General features: G+C 41.1%; 1 protein-coding gene and 1 long non-coding RNA gene across 3 annotated transcripts in view; one reads left to right on the forward strand and one right to left on the reverse strand.

The window, feature by feature from the left end:
* Nucleotides 1-8,467, reverse strand: part of LOC122989658 — a 20,073-nt gene extending 11,606 nt beyond the window's left edge. The window contains exons 1-2 of one of the 2 annotated variants that reach the window (XR_006405128.1): nt 7,194-8,467; nt 5,501-6,987 (exon numbers count right to left, since the gene is read on the reverse strand). This is a non-coding gene — a long non-coding RNA (uncharacterized LOC122989658). Of the gene's footprint in view, nt 1-5,500 lie in introns of both variants that reach the window. The other variant, XR_006405127.1, reaches the window with a different exon arrangement.
* Nucleotides 1,599-14,493, forward strand: rx1 (retinal homeobox gene 1). The gene is made up of 4 exons (XM_044362679.1): nt 1,599-2,724; nt 3,682-4,011; nt 10,377-10,630; nt 11,682-14,493. The coding sequence occupies exons 2-4, from the start codon at nt 3,708-3,710 to the stop codon at nt 12,177-12,179; spliced, it is 1,056 nt and encodes a 351-aa protein (XP_044218614.1). The 5' UTR covers nt 1,599-2,724; nt 3,682-3,707; the 3' UTR covers nt 12,180-14,493.
* The last annotated feature ends 2,716 nt before the right edge of the window (nt 14,494-17,209 follow it).

Below are 17,209 nucleotides of genomic sequence, written 5' to 3' on the forward strand. Positions count from 1 at the left end.
ACTCTAAATGTCCTAACATTGTCACAGTGATGATGTCTCATCTTGAATCCTTGCTGGATACATTTTCATGGCAGTCAGTGTGGATGAAAGTGTTCCAGGATGTGGATTTGATAGCCAGGGTGATACAGTATGTGTGGTTAGATGGTGAGTCCAGGTGTTGTGCCCAGTATGATTGATTCAAATGATTGTTTTTCTAACAATATGTAAGTTATCATGTGTTTTTGTTGTTAAGTTAGTATAAAATAGAAAGTTTTCTGTGATTGAGTTTAATTTGTTGACATTCTTGCAACAGTGTGTTTACGTCTTGGTGTGTTCAGCTCAGACCTCTAACCTGTAATAGATTTAATGGAAACTGGCAGACAGGTGCAGTTCATAAAAGGGATGGATTTAACTGAACTGAGATAGACAAACAAGATGAATATAATTTTTTTTGCAGTATTTATCATTGAAAATGATATTTTTAAATATTAATATTATAATACATATTTTTAAACCAAATATGTATTTTCATATCTATTGCATTTTTATTCTCAGCAGGCTCTGTTTTATATATTTTGTCACATGCACATTCTCCCAGTAGTAAATACTGAAACTGAATCAGCTGTCTGTTTTTAAATCATTCTTTCTCTAACTTTATCTTTAGATATGTTTGAGGTCACAGGAAATCTCTTTAGCGTCTTTAGAGTCATGGCTGATTTCTGCTACACTAAGCTGGGGTCAATTTAGAACTCCGAGGCCTCCGCTTATATTCAAAGCTGCCAGCAGATACTTTTGCGCTCCAGTACCCAAAAAAACACAACATCCATGTCACAAGCTGACCCTCTGACTTTGTTTTTATTCATTAATTAACTTGAACCTTCAGTTAACTTTAAGCATCACAACCTGCAGCCGTCTGTTTACTAGTGTCATCACAGCACTGTATCATCTTGTTGTCAAAATCTGTAGCTTTAAATCAAAGTAAAATGTTAAAATGTTTCCAGTTAGAAGCCTTGAAGAAAAACCCTTACTACATGGGTTTTACTGCACTAGCTTCACTTACTGGGATGCTACTGGAGATTGCCTGTTGCATCACCTTTGGTATTTGACAGGAGGTATGACAGTGAAGGGATACCTGCCAGTAGTATATTAGGCTTCTCGTTGAAAGATGGTCTGTGTCAGCGAGTTTTCTCACTGAAAGAATGTTACATCCTATTAACTGGCCTTTCGTTAAATCAATAAAGTCAGTTCAGTATTGGCTGAAAAGTCTCATCTGGCACAAATAAAATGCTTCCAAAATGCTTTCAAACCCGGGAAATTTTTTTCATCACCAAAGCGTGACTGAAGCAACACATAACATCCATTTAAACTGTTCAAAAGGAACCAAATGCGATGTGATAAATCTCATATAATAGATTTTCACCTATCATGTGCACAACATAAGGTATTTAAATATAGAGATAGGTTTAAAAAAAATATATCCCTCATATGTTCACAGTTACTAAATTGATCGAGTTATTGTTGTCAAAAATTAATTCACATTCATGTAAAATAAAAAAAGAGAAATAGAGAAAGTAAACAGAATAAAAAAAATTTTTATTGGCATTCTGCAGTTCCTCCACACAAATTTAAACAAGCAGGTCTTATTGTACATTTCTTTAAAAACAACAACAAGTAGAAATATTTATAACAATTTCCTGTCTAGGAGTCATTATAGTTTACTGTAATGTATCTAAAATAGCTACAATAACATATACAATTCAAGATTAATGTTATATTTTTTTAAATGATCAAGTCAGGCATATTAAATAATGCATTTTACATTAATGTGTTTAAATACTGAATACCAGTTTATAATAAACATTTGTAGCAGCAGGACATATACTGCTTTTAAAAAAAATAACATTATTTGTTTTTGTGCCAGTATGACAGATTACATGGGGGATTAAACCAAAATAGTGTCACAGAAAGCTTTCAATTTTAGAAAGAGACGGTCTCAAATAACAATGCTTTTTAAGGTTTTAAATGAAATAATACCTTATTGTTTTGGTGCAATATTAGTGTCCTTATGAATCAGAAGTTCTAATATCACTGTCAGCTTGTTTTAAGAAGATATTCTGTTGCTGTATTAAATTTTACCTCATGTAATCTCAGAGTTTCCTTCTTTCATGAAGTTCCACATAATGGGGGCTGGGTGTACTTAGTGAAAACTTTCAGTGGGTCTTTTGTCTTTAAAACAATGAATTTATGAAAGAAAGTCTTGTCCGGGCTTCATTAGCCTGGGCCTCCTCCTGTGGCAGTGAATGGAATTGACATTTAATACAATTACTTGACCAGCAAACACTTGCCAATCACTCTTAAAGGGGAAGGATTCCAATTAATAACCCTCTCCTAATCCCCTCGTTTCACCTCCTACGCCCCCCCACCTCCTCTCCCTCTCTGTCTCTCTCCTCTTCCACTCTCCTCTCCGTGCTGGAGTGCATGGCGTCTGAGCTCAGTTGTTGAACGTGTTTGCACCGGGTGGTTTTATTTATAAACGCTTTATTGAGAATGGTTCTGTCAGGACTGTAAACAAATAGAGAGAGATTTTTTTAGAGAGATGCAAGGTAAGCAAAGCCAGCTGAGTGGCTGCAAACGGTGTACATAGCGGATCTAAGAGGAGCGAAGTTGGAGAGTGAGCTGCTGGGAGGAACAGGTGGAATATTGGCATCAGCAACTTCAACAGTTCAACAGATTTACTTCCAAAAGGTAGGCTCTGCCACTCATTTTACATCGCTCTCATGCTATTTACTGACACTGAGATTCAACTTACCTGTCATGTAAGTTATAGATATGAGCCTTTGTTTTTATTGCATAACAAAATATGAACAATAAGTGAAAGAACACAGGATCAATATTGCACAGAATCCTTTCATTTGGATATTTTGGGTTCACAAAATTTGCTTTACTTAGTCTACTTTATTTATATCTTATTTACATGTAAATGTGCCAGATTTAGTCAAAAGGCATGTTTTCATCTGCAGCCCCTTTCCCCCTTTTTGCAGAGTATCTTTTCCAACACGGGAATCTCAGTTGATCTTCAGCAACATGTTTTACTTTTACTTTTATTCAAAGATTATATAACCTGTGTTATTAGTTGCTTTATAAAAAGCAGTCCATTACTGTACTTGTGGTTGCACATAATGGTTTATTACTTGTACTCTTAGTACTTCTCTAACTCTCCAACATTGTATCGACAAAATTAATGTTAATTTTGTCAGGAGTTTGCATGTATGTAAAGCAGTTAAAAGCAATATTATCATTAGAATCAAAATAGGCCTCATACAGCTTTCATAACAATTACACTTTTCTATTCCATAAAACAGACTTAGACATACACACAGTTGTCAGTTTCAACTTTTGAATCAAATAACAATGAATTCATATTCATAAACAACTCTGTATGGCTATTTGTTAAAGTACAGATAAGGATGTGACTAGTGTGCCATTGTGTGACTCTTTTATGTACTGTAGCAGTACATTAAAGTCTATAGTAGACCGGGAGTCTCTAAGGGATAGACTCTAGACACCCCTGCGACTCTGCACAGCTAAGCAAGTTTAGATGGATGGAAGAATGGTTGGAGAGCCATCTAAGCTAACCTGGTGATCTCTGACCTCCTATTTTACCTTATGTCCTTCACTTAAACATCCTTCCTCTGACCACAGGACCGTGTGTGTGCCCAGACGCTCGAATGCATTTATCATTGGATACCATGAGCATGGTGGACGACAGCTGCCTCTCACCCAGCAACTTCCACGAGATGGGGAAAGGTGGGGGCGTCGCTGCGGGGGGCCGCGTCCACAGCATTGATGTCATTCTAGGCTTCAGTAAAGACCAGGACTCCCTGCTCAGCCCTGCTGGGGCCCCGGGACCCCATAAAGTGGACATAGATGGCCTAGTGGAGCCGGGAAAGCAGCAGGAGCCCTCGTCACACCCGTCCTACAGCGGGCACCTTTCCTCTCTTAGAAACGGCAGCACAGAGCAGCAGTACCATGGTGAGTCAAGCTGCTGATGCTGGGGATGCTGGTTGTTCTCCACCCTGCAGAGCAGTGGTGCTCTGTAGTCATCTGTAACCTTAAAGACCACTAGTTTCACACCACGAGGTATTCGTTTTATTTTGGTTCCTTGTTCAGTGCAGATCAATTGCTTCAGAGTTTGAGTCTGTTATTGAGGGTAGAGTTTTTGCCTCAAAGCATAAAAGATGGACAAGGATATTGATTATACAGCAGTACCTCTACTCTTAGAGGGCTGGATTGGAATGAGCTGTGGGTTTAGTGTTTCATAGATTTGAATTAGATAAGATAAAATTGATTCTGCTGACGTTAGGATATTGATGCTCCTGAGCAAACATAATAAATCTTAAAACTATTTGACCACTGAGCATAAAGTTCTCTGGCCAAAACCACAGATTCAGTCTTTCATGGGCCAAACAAAACTTTCTCAAGAAGTAGAAACTGGTCAAGATTAACAGTATATGCTCATATTTTTGGGCTTTGAAGTTCTTCACAAAAAGGATAAGGGAACATATCAAACAGCATGAGTAACGCAGTATGCAATAAAAAAGACTTTACAACGTATGGCTTAAACAAGAGCAGTTTCTGACAACAAAAGCATTCACAAAACATTTTAGATATTATATTAATTATCTGCAATTGACAAGAATGCACTGTAGGCCCATAATTTTACTTAGATTTTCAGGCCTGTTATTGATTTTGTTTTCACAGAGGTTTGAAAACTGCGATAGCAATGAAAAATTGTAATTAACCAAACAATGGAGCATAATTTCAGTACAAAATATCATGTTAATTATTTTACACTCAATGAACAGACAATGTGTTGGTAAATCAGTCCTATTCTTCTGTGTTTTTACAACAGCATGATTAAATGCAGTTTGATAGAGAGAGGCAACTGATAATTAAAAACCTGACCTATTTAAATAATGTTTGGTATGGGGTTTTAAATGCATATCTGTGCAGTTTCCATCTGAAAGCACTCACAGGCAGATTTAAAATCAATATGTTACATGCCATCGCCATGTAGAGCCTGTTGCATTAACTGTGGACTGTGTGGGCTGAGATTGAGAGATAAATCACAGAACAAGATGGTGCAAGGGGTTTATGTCCCCAAACCCAATCCCATCTCCCTGTGGAATTCCCCTAATCGTCTCTTCTGTGCAGATTAGATTGTACAGTAGTTCATTCGGGCGTTATTGTTATCGTTCTGTCTCAGAATCAAATTTAATCTGAAGCTATTTTCACATGCGGGTCTGACAGGTGGTTGAAAAAAAAATGTCATTTCAAAAATGATTATAAGGACTCAAATTCAGTAACTGAATCCAGGGGGACATTAGTTTCTGTTGGATTAACGTATATCAACACCAATGACATCACTCTTTTGTATGTAAATGTAAATTTCACTGGTACTGGCACGTTTGAACCCCAAAGCACAACAAGGAGACAAAGTTGCAAGTAGAGTTCAGTTTACCTAGTCAACAGGCAGGGTCAAAACCAGGAGATGAGTCACTCAGGCACACCAATCTGACAAGGGGCAGGCACGCAATCCAAGGTCCAGAAAGCAGGCAAGCAGAGTCAAAACAGCAGGTCAGGAAAAAATAAGAATGAAAGATGCTGGAAAGCTTGGCAAAACACACAAGCCAATCTGGCGGAGAACAAAGGGAAGTGGACTAGTATGTATGCTGAGTGACTACGAGGGAATGAGCTGCAGGTGAGAAGATGGGCAGGGAAAACAGGTGAAGGGAATGAGGTGATTGCATGGCAAGAGGGAGTGGCAGGATCTGAAATGATATGAGAGTTGGTGACCTGGCATGAGACCAAAAACCAGATGAAAATAACTAAGAGTTAGTGGGATGCGTGACAGTAACTGTCCTGTGAAGTCAGCTCCCTGTCACTGGGGAAGCCATGCAGGCAGAAATCATGTTGCAATATAATTTCAGCATTTTTTCTGGCAGTGGGTAATGGAATCAACTGGGCAGTTTTAGAAAATCGATCTACAATCGTGAGGATAACAGTGTTACCAGCAGAAGAGGCAGGCCAGTGACGAAGTCCAAATAGACGTGAGACTAGGGGTGACAAGGAACCAGAAGGGGATGAAGAAAGCTTATGTTGACAACAGTTCTGGCAGGTGGCGATGAATCCCTTGGTGTCCTCCTCCATAGAGGACCACCAGAAGCATTGTCACAGCAGTGCCAAGGTGTGTCTCACCCTGGGGTGACAAGCCAGGCGGGAGGAGTGACCCCAGGAGCAACCCTGGAGAACTTGAGAGTGGAGACTGGCAGTGACAAACAGGTGGTCATTAGGACAGGCACTGGGGGCAGGGTGCTTAGCATGGGAGCATTTTACCTTGTCCTCAACCTCCTAAGTCATCGCACTGATGATGCATGTCAGAAGAAGAATACCTTCAAGTTGTGGAGGAGTGCTTTCTTGTTGGAACTGATGGGACAAGGCATTGGGTTTGACATTGTTAGAGCATGGTTGGTAAGAGAGTTAAACAGTTAAAGAAGAGGGCACACCTGGCCTGACATGAATTCAGCCATTTAGCTGAATGGATGTACTCCAGATTTTTGTGATCCATCCAGACCACAAATGGCTGCTCCACCCCCTCCAACCAGTGCCTCCACTCCTCCAGTGCAAGCTTCTTCACCAACATTTCCAAGGGACATCTTCCAGGAGAAGAAGACACACAGGTAAACCTTCTGATCCTCAGCAGGCCACTGAGAGAGCACTGCCCCCACTCTGATCCGTAAATGACCCATGCTGCCAGGGAATCATTGATATTCTCCATAGTCTTGGTTTCAGGAGCAGACAAGGAGAAGAGCTGACCTTTAGGAGAAGCAATGCCTGGGAGGAGGTCAACAGCACAGTCATACAGGCGATGCAGTGGCAATAAGGTGGCCCGGGCCTTGTTGAATACATCCTTGAGGTCCAGGTACTCATTGGGAACTCCGGAAAGATCTGGAAACTCAGAGGGAACAGGCAGACTGTAAGCAGATGACACGGCAGATCTGAGACAGACAGCATGACAGTGAGCACTCCACTACAGAATAGTTCCTGAAGCCCAGTCTATGTGTGGGTTATGTCTCCTAAGCCAGGGTAACCCAAGATGACAAGCTCTTGTGGTGCATGCATAAGGTGAAAGGTGAGTGTTTCAATGTGGTTACCTGACATGCCCAGTTGGAGAGGAGTTGATCAATGGGTGACCTGCCAAAGGTGACGGCCATTGAGTGCAGTGGGGTCGATGGGCTTCACCAGAGCCTCCTGACCGATCCCAAGCTGAGAGGCAAAAGTCATATCCAACAGGTTGGCGTTGGTGACCATGTGGGTCTCTCCAGAACAGCGGAGCCTGTGGAACAGCTGACAGGACTCTCTTATGTTCGCTTATGTTCCCGAAGACAGCCATCAATACAGAGGCCGAGCATGACAAGCACATCAAGGTCTGCAATTGCATCAAGGTCCGCAGTCGGAGAGTCCATTGTAGAAGCTGTCAAAGAGTGAAGGAGTGTTCCAGTTGCTCTCTGTTGCCATGGTACAAAACTCAATGGAGTAGTTGGACATGGACCTTCCTCCCTGTGTCATGTTGAACAAACATCAAGCTGCCCCCCTCCCAGAAGTAATGTGATCAAAGACCTTCCATAGATCAGCCAAGAACAACTTGACCAACGAGTAGATGGAGGATTGCTTCTACCATTCGTCGGTTCCCCAGTCTTTGGCTCGGCCACCTGGGATCTCTCTGCAGGAAAGCCTGAAGGCTGCAGCTCAAAGGCAAGTGAACACTGCACGAGGAATAGCCATTAGGAACCAGAAGCACCAGAACAACATTCTGGTGGAGGTAAGCATGCATCCGAAGCTGGAGAAGATCAGACTGGAGTGCTGGGAGCCAGAGCAATAGCTAGTCCATGATCTGAAATGGAGAGTCTCTGGAGGTGTTTCTAGATGCTTCTTATACCTCTCTCATGGCGAGCCACCATCTCCTGCAGTCTCCCCGCCATGGAAGTAAGTTGCTGGTTGTGACGCTGTATGGAACTGGCCTGTGCCAACAGCTCCTCCTAGAGTGAGCCAGAGTCAGCTGGGTTCATTTTGGCATTTTTGTTCATTTTTGGTACTGGCAAGTTTGAACTCAAAAGCACAACAAGGACACAGACAAAGTTGCAAGGAGAGTACAGTGTACTTAGTCAACTGGCAAGGTCAAATTCAGGAGATCAGTCACTCAGGCAAACAAGTCCAACAAGGGGCAGGCAGGGAATCCAAAGTCCAGAAAGCAGGCAAGCAGTGTCAAAACAGGCAGTTCAGGAAAAAAACAGGAGAGAAGAATGGTGGAAAGCTTGGTGAAACACAAGTCAATCTGGTGAAGAACAAAGGCAAGTGGACTGGTATTTATGCTGAGAGACTAATGAGGGAATGAGCTGCAGGTGAGAAGATGGGCAGGGAAAACCAGGTGAAGGGAATGAGGTGATTGCATGGCAAGAGGGAGTAGAAGGATCTGAAATGACATTAGAGTTAGTGACCTGGCATGAGAACAAAAACCAGATGAACAATTCTAAGATTTAAAGTGGGATTCGTGACAGTAACTATCCTGTGAAGTCAGCCCAGTTCCCCCCGAATGAGCAACTTTTCTGTGTTCAGTGTCACCCCCCACCCCACCCCCCATGCTGAGATGCTGTGCTGGCCGATAAACAGTGGGCAGCCTTCAGACTGGTGGTTGTGATGGGCTGACAGGCCGAGAGCTGGTCACTGAACCAGACCTGACCTCTGCCTTTGTCAGAGCCTGGCCTTTGTCATAGCTGCTTAATGAGAGGTAAATAAATGAACCCCGAAATCCAGCTTTGCCTTTGCCTATGCTCCCGTTTGCCAGTTGAAAGAGCATAATGACCCCACCCCCCCACCACCCTTTATCTCCATCAACACGTCTCCTTCACAGACACAAGCACACATGTACATTACACATCCACTTGAATTTTTGGAGACCTTCTCAGCATTTATTGAACAATGATATTGAGCAAATCTCGAATACAGACAACTGTAAACAAGAAAGTTAACATTCAAATGTATTGTTAGTGTGAAAGTTAATTTTTTACTTTGGAAAGAGTTGTTTGATGTAAAAAATCTTAACTCAAGGTCCACTTATTAGCTTTTTCTGACAACTGAGCAAACTCTTCGCTGAGTTTGCAAGATGCAGTTGATGAAGGAAAAAGCAAGTTAGAGACCTAATAATTTATAGTTACAGCAGTTGTTACACTTTGTCTTTATTATGTTAAAAAACAAGAGAGATTTACTGTGGATGTACTGTTTAAAACCAAATTCTAATTATATTTACTATTTGTGGGCTAAATCTGGGCCACACAATTGTTTTTATCTACTATGATGCCAAATTTGCACTACATGTTGCATTGAGAGTTCTAGTACTTCTGCCAGGAAAGCATTTAAAGTCAATTTAACCTACTTTCTGTGATTTACAACTGAATCAGCACAACCTGAATGATGGATTTGACTCAGCTCTGCTCCTGGCAGACATAAACTGGAGTAGCTGCGCTCCACAAGACCAACTAATCTGATTGCCAGATCATCATCATCTTTGTTTAATTCAATTACTTGCTGGTTAAACTAATTCTAATGCAACTAATATTCGTGACAGTGTTCAAGACTTTATAATTCATGTAACGTTTTCTTTATTTTTCTGGTAATATACAAAGATATTAGCCTGTAGAGAGGGAGTAAAGAGCAGGAAGAACCTGTGAGAGGAAGGCCAAGTGGAACTGTTTGTTTGTTTTGAGGGATGAGGAGGAGGAAATGTGCAGTAAAAGCTCTGTAATTTCCATACAGCTTGCCAGTGGTTGGTGGTTTCAAATGCTGACAGGAGTATTTTCAAATGCTATATCTCTTTGGGGAAACAACTAAGAGCAATTTTGTAGTCCACTGTTACTAATTACTGTTACAAAGCCTACTGTGTGTGATACAATGAAAAAAGGTCATGTGATTTACAGTTCAGTCTATGAAAATAGGAAAAACTTTTGCTTCCAAACATATTTTTTGAGGACAGTTTACCTTTGGAGAAGATAAACACTGGAAATAACTTTTCTAAATCCGATTAGGAATGTTTTCGAGCTTCATTGAAGTTCAGGGGATTGCTTGCTTCACTGATCTACAGTAGCCTATTGTTGCAGGTGTCAAACTGATGTCTGCTCTACTGGAAAGCGGGCACTACATTCTTCATTTCAACTTACTATTCTGCTTTTGTTTTTCTTTTGTCTTCCTATTTTTGTCACTTTTGTTACAGACTGAGCCTACATGTAAAATAACATAAAAACTGTTTTTAAAAAGTTGTATTTTTCTTGTGTGCTGAACAGATACTGGCTTATTCACAAACAAGTGTGAGGAGGAACTGAGTGAACCGAGGAAGGGTGTAGAAAGTGATGAAGACAAGTCTCCAGAGCCGTGCAAGGATGATCAGCCCAAGAAGAAACACAGGCGCAACCGCACCACCTTCACCACCTACCAGCTGCACGAGCTGGAGCGTGCCTTTGAGAAGTCCCACTATCCAGATGTGTACAGCCGTGAGGAGCTGGCCATGAAAGTGAACCTCCCTGAAGTCCGAGTTCAGGTATGACCCAAAACATCAGAGGCAACAACATGAGTCTGTCTGTCACTACATTATATTATATGGCAATAATCAGACAGTTATAGTTTATGTTATTTTTCTCTGACGTGTTGAAACTGCACTGACAGTTAGCTTTAAGAGTTACACTGTTGGGGATCCAAATCTTGAGATACTCTTAAGGACAACAGACTCATGCCAAGCCTCTTGCTTTGCTGGTAGGCATTAAGGTGAGGAGTTGTTTTGGGCAGTTATGCAAGCAGGATATGACGTTCCAAACAGACGACATATTGAGTCTTAAGGAGAGGAAAGTTCAGACTTAAAACCTTCTTTAGAAGGACAAAGGGGCTAAACTTGAGACATAATGACACCTTAAAAGCTGGCAAGAGGCATTTTGATTCAGCAGTGGAAGGTTGAAGTTGAAGCAAATGGGAGCAATGAAGTTCTCAGCAAATATAGTGAAAAACAAACTATACCTGCAGTATAAGAAACTGGAAGTGCTTTTAGGTATTTAACTACAACTTTGTTTTTTTGGCTACATTTAACTTTGAATAACTTTAGCTCCTGCATTGTTTCTGCGAGTGTGTGGTTGAGATGCTGGTTATGTCACAATCTTGAAGGGCTGTGTTAATGGAGAATAATTCGGTATTTGGATGAACTTGAAATAATTGTCTGTTTTGCTAATGCTTTGCAACTTTAGCATCTCAGCTGGTACAAAACAATGTCAACTGAAAGTCATTAGCCTCACATTATATTTGGAGTTAATGAGAGGGTCACCATATACTTCAAGGAGCGTAATTATATGCACAGTACATGTAGGTGCAAACTATTACAAAATAGCATCCAGGAGAAGAGTAACACTTGCACGCAGTCTCCGAACAACAGAATTATTCAAATGGTTTTGATACAAGTTGGATCTTCATCACTTCTTTCAGGTCACCACATACTGACAATCCTTGTATGGCTCGTAGAAATTGATAAAGCAAACTGTCCAAGCAAGTAGGGTAAACGTGGATGATGTCTATCACATTCATGATAACATTATTTTGTCCTCCAGGTCTGGTTTCAGAACCGAAGAGCTAAATGGCGGCGACAGGAGAAAATGGATGCCAGCACCATGAAGCTCCACGACTCACCAATGCTGTCCTTCAACCGCCCAGCACCAGTTCACACCAGCATGGGTCCAATGACCAACTCCCTCCCGTTGGATCCCTGGCTGACCTCTCCTCTGTCCAGCGCTACACCGGTCCACAGCATCCCAGGATTCATGGGCCCAGCTCAAGGCCTCCAGCCCAGCTACCCCAGCCACAGCTTCCTCAACTCCACTCCTCATCCTCCTCATCCTCATCCTCATCCTCATCCTCATTCTCATCCACATCCGTCCATGGGCCAGGGGATGCAGAGTATGGCTCCTCCCCCTTACCAATGTGCAGCGCCGTACCCTGACAAATACCCTCTGGAGGACGTGGACCAGCGCAGTTCTAGTATCGCTGCACTGAGAATGAAAGCCAAGGAACACATCCAGTCTATGGACAAGACCTGGCAACCCATGTGACTAACAAACATGGCAGTCCATGTGAATGACACTGGGAAATGTGGGAGATGTTGAAGTCATTCCTTGGGTTCACATTGTTGAGCAGGGTGTTAGATTCTGTTATCCACAGAATCAAGCAATGGAAATGGATTTTGAACTGTGAAAACCGAGGATTTTTGGACTTTCTTTTGGACATTTTTTAAATTTTTTCTCATCTCAAGGACATGAAGCGGACAAGTGAAGTCTGCAGTGTTGTTAAATTGTTCATTTTAAACCACCAATCCCCCTCCATTTGCATCCTGATGGCTGCTGAACACAAATCTCTACCCCTTTTCTATCCCCAGCCACATGTTTCCCTTTAGTTAAATGCATTGATCTATCCATATTCAGCAGTATATTCATGAACAGTCCATCTACTGATATTGGCAGATGCTAAACAGACATACTTTCGCCACATACATAAGTAATGGCACAGTACCTTTTTCTATGCCATGTCATTGGACAACTTTTCATGAACATACACTGAAGCTAACATGAAATTCACCTAAATGAGGCATTTTTGTTTGTATTATTATTATTTCCATATTTGTTTTTACATTTTTTTGAGTCAACCATCAAAGTTGATTGAATCAGCCAAAACTTTTTACATTCTTCTGTTCATTCTTTACTTTTCCCATTTTCTTCATTCAGTTTGTGTTTTTACTAATTAATCCAATTGTCAAATTTTCATGGGTCAGCTAATGAGAGTCTCAGAGTACTTTGTGAATGAACGTCTCAGTTTAATGTGTGAGCAGCTTTTAAAATATAGACATGAAGACACATCACAGTGCCTCTGGCTGTGACTGTAAATGCACGTCTCACTAATCTGTCGATTTATAACAGCTGTGTGATTTTCAGTTAATCTCACACTTGAAAGTATGGTTTATGTTGCAGTACCCATAGGCTGCCCATTTTTCCGACAGCCGAGGCCTTTTGTCATTGTTTTAAATCTAAAACACACTCAAAAACAGATAATAGTTTAGTGGGAAAGTGCACTAGAGTCAGAGTTATGATGGCACTTTCTACGTGGACCAGAGCTAAGAATATACCAAAAATAATTATGCATAGTTACTATTTTCTGATTTGTGCTGAGATGCTTTAATGAAGGAAGGAAGTAAAAAGGAAGCGAGGAAGACAGGCCAGTGAGCAAAATAACCCTCTTTTTGCTTGAGTGGCTGTTGGAGGAGAAAACCTGTTGGCAGCTCGGTGTTGGGTGGCTGCGTGTACGTGCAGGGCAGCAGAAAGAGCCCTGTGTGATGCGTCACCCCACATAGTTTAGTCTTTGTTCGGCACAATTGATCCAAGTGTATCCTCTTTGTCTGAAACTGAAGGGGGGGAAACGGTCTCAGGCTGCACTAAATAGGCCCTTGTAACCATTTTGTCATGGAAGGTTTTTTTTTCTCTCTCAATCAAAGGAGGAGAAACATTGATTGTAGCTGCTACGGTCATTAGTGACACAATATTGGTCTTTTACCATCTGTTACACAGTTAAGCTCTGATTGTCTTAAAGGTAAAAACACAATGTATTTCCACCAGGAAGATTAGTATTTGCTATTGAGGCTTTTATCGTAACAGCAGCTACAGGTATCATCTCACATAACTGAATATGTGCAGGCTGAGAAGTTAGACGGTACCTTTTGGACTTTGGTTATGGGACAAGAGGGAGAGAAAATCCATAATTTTAAAGTGCAATTTTTTTATTTGTATTTTTTTCTTAAAGGAGACTCATTTTTCATTGTATGGTTAATGTCCATTGTATGGTTATGATATTTCACTTTAATATGATGTGAAAGTTGGCACTTAGCTGCTAACAGTGAGTTAAAACAACAATTACAACATCAGTAAGAAGAACAACAGTATTAAGTCATTTCTGGTTCATTGTAAAATCCGGTGTCGTACTGTTCAGAGAGTAAAAAACAGTGTTACATCTGCTGCTGGTCTGTCCTCATGTTGTATAGTGTTTTTATGTTGTTGCTTAGTGATGTTTAGACTCCCTATTGGACAATGCCAGGACCTCACACTATAGACAAAATGAGGATTACCTTGCACATTAAGAGCTTCTTTAAGATGCTATATAAATGTGATTTTGGACCAAGAATAAGCCAAAGGTTATGGACAAAACTGCACTAGATGTTTGACAGTTTTAGTTTGTTTTTTTTATCATGTGAAAATGCACAGGATAATTTTCCTGTTTGGCTGTTTTGTTTCTTAAATGTCCTAGTTATATCTGTCCTAGTGATATTGTTTTCTTTCTTCTATGATTTTGTCTGGAACATTGATGTCTGGAAAGAATGAAGATCTACTGAAAATAAATATAGTTTGATAGAATATATGTCCCCGCTTTCTCACTGTGGTGCTTTCATGTCGACCTGTGCACTCATTCCCACAGAGTCGCAGTATTCTTTTGCCTCAGTAAGTCTAAAGAGCAATCCAAGATTACTACAGTATAATCGTTATCATCTGACATACGAGGGCAGAGACATTTTCCTCTAACACTTGTGCTCCGTCTCTCTCTGTCATATAAGAGGCCCTTTCTCTCTTTTACCCCTCCCAATCCTCTCTGATGTTCCATGGTTTGGTGGCAGGGTGCCAGCCTGTTAGGAAGATGAGACTCCAATCAATCAGGGCTTCCCAGGGGGGCCTCTGACCACAGGGCCCGGCTCCCTAATTGCCCCCAGGCAGGCAGGCAGGCCGGCAGGCTCAGCCGCTGCAACACATGTTCACAGAGGGACTGGTGCCGCCGTGCTAGCTGGCCTCCTCAGTGTGTGAATCACTTTCTTGGACAGATGGGGGGCCATATGGGTAGGCCAGTGGATGTACAGAAACAAGGAAATGTTTGCATATTTTTTACATGTTCTTGAAGTGATTAGCTACTGCATTACACACCAGTGGTGTGTTGCTGGTTAGCCCCAGTGCCTTTCATGTATTACCATTACATTTGAGTCATTTGAGCTAAGTTTCAGAGAAATAAATACTCTCTCTTCAAATCTTTGAAAAACCCAAAAGTTTTAACACTTATTGCTGTTCTGAAGGTATTTCCAAAATCCTCAAAGACTTGCCTAACCATCAGGATGAATAATTCCTCCTGCTGAATGATAATGTTTTTAAACCTATTTCACAAGTTGTGCCTCTTTTTCTTAATCCAAACAAATCATCCTGTTGCTCAATTTGTACAATGACATAGGGAATACAGCTGGAACTTGAGAAACTGGTTAAAAATCTTTTTTTACTGCTGAAGAGGCAGAATATTTTTTCATCCAGATGGTTAGAAGAGTCTTTGAGGATACTAGAAGTACCTTCAGAGCAGCAGTAAATGTTGTTAAATGACCCTTTTGTGTTTTTCAAAGATTGACGAATATTTATTTTTTTAAAAATCTGAAACTGAGTCTAGTTGTCAGTATGGAACAAAAAAAGAATCAGTTATGAATCATGTGACATAAGTTGATCTGTACAGAGAAACAAAAGAAAACCTCTTGAGTTCACAGAAAAAGAAAAGCTCACAGAAATAACATTTAACTTTATATGGAAGATAACAAGTAGACAGATCAGACTAAAGACATGTGTTGCACTTTCACTACTTTCTCATGCTGATGTTTGTTTGTGTAATCGGATCGCACTGGTGCTCTCAAAGAACGAGACAAACATACGCTGCTGCACAGATGAAAAAGCCAAAAAAAAAAATGCTTTGGACAAGAAAAGATGAAAGGAGAGACAGAGAATGTGAGGAAGTCAGAGTGGGAGAAAGGAAAAAATGGAAACATTAAGAAAGAGATTAAGCAGGAGAAAAGTGTGGGAGTGAGAGAGAGGGAGAGGGAGTACGGGCGGAGAGGAGGAGAGAGAGCGAGAGGGGAGGGTGGGATGGCTGCTCATCAGAGTTAATGATGTAGAAAATCCCCCAATTAGAGCGTTTTCCTGTGTTACAGGATGAGTTCAGAGCGGGGTCCTCTGACAGCCCGGGGATTAGTACCCAGGCCGGGCCGAGCCGAGCCGGGCCTGAACAGACACTAACTAACTGCTGGACAGCTTGGCACTGCTCAGCTGGGGCCGGGTCGGGGCTATAGCCACAGCCAGGGGCCAGGGTAGGCATGCGTTGAGCCGGAGTGAGTGGCACAATGAAAAGCATGGGAAAAAGAGCAGCAGCAGATCAACATGGGACAAAAACGTTCTGGTGGAGAGTTCTTCAAAGCAAAATTTAAGTCAAAAGAGATTTTAGCTACTATTTTTGGAAGTTCTTCTATTCTCATCAGCACCTGAACTGCTTTAAAACGTGCTCATTTTTTTAAAAAAAATACTGAATATTTGTAGAAGATGAGTAAAAAGTACATGGGTTTAAATAAATATGTGTAAACAACTAAGTACAGCTTCCATAAGCAGTTCAACTGCACTCTAACATTTTCTCAGCTCAGTGCTCTTAACTGACACATCTATTGTGTTACAGCCTTATGTATATGGTCATCCAGAACATAACCTAATCTAATCTGGACCTTGGGATTGTAGAGAAAATCAATCTGTCCACATATTGCTTGATGTTAAAGAATAAGGAGGGCAAGTCCCAACCTGGTACTTGGGACATTAAATGTGAACATCAGTCTGTCTCTTTGCACAAAATGACACAATTACTGTTTAAACATTACTAATAAAGTGAATACCTTATGAAAGGTAAAAGATGCCTTTCATAAGGTCACAAGGTCCTTTCATTTCACCTGCAAGTAGGAGGAGCATAAGGGTACACGTAAGCAGAGAGTAGAGACTTGCATGTCACAACAATAAGGACTTGAGACTTGAGGTTGGAGATTTATTCTTGACCTTGGGGACACATTATGTGTGGTAACTATTATAAGCACAAGGTCCACTAATGTAGCTGTTCCTGGAAGCAGCAAAGTGACCTTCTGCTGATACTTTACAGGCATGTAGATTCAACCCAACTTTGTTGTTGAAATATGTTTTTCTGTCAAAAAACATATATATTACAACATCAGTCATGACTAACTTGAGTTTTTAATCTTAGGACT

The sequence above is a fragment of the Thunnus albacares genome, chromosome 9 (genome assembly GCF_914725855.1).
Source record: "Thunnus albacares chromosome 9, fThuAlb1.1, whole genome shotgun sequence".
NCBI lineage: Eukaryota > Metazoa > Chordata > Actinopteri > Scombriformes > Scombridae > Thunnus > Thunnus albacares.

What these genes read in the sequence shown, in the direction of transcription:
- rx1 (XM_044362679.1), top strand. Translation starts at nt 3,708, where the DNA reads ATGCATTTATCATTGGATACCATGAGCATGGTGGACGACAGCTGCCTC. An exon ending in CACAGAGCAGCAGTACCATG is followed by an intron (nt 4,012 to 10,376) that starts GTGAGTCAAGCT and finishes TGTGCTGAACAG; the next exon opens with ATACTGGCTTATTCACAAAC. An exon ending in TCCCTGAAGTCCGAGTTCAG is followed by an intron (nt 10,631 to 11,681) that starts GTATGACCCAAA and finishes TTTGTCCTCCAG; the next exon opens with GTCTGGTTTCAGAACCGAAG.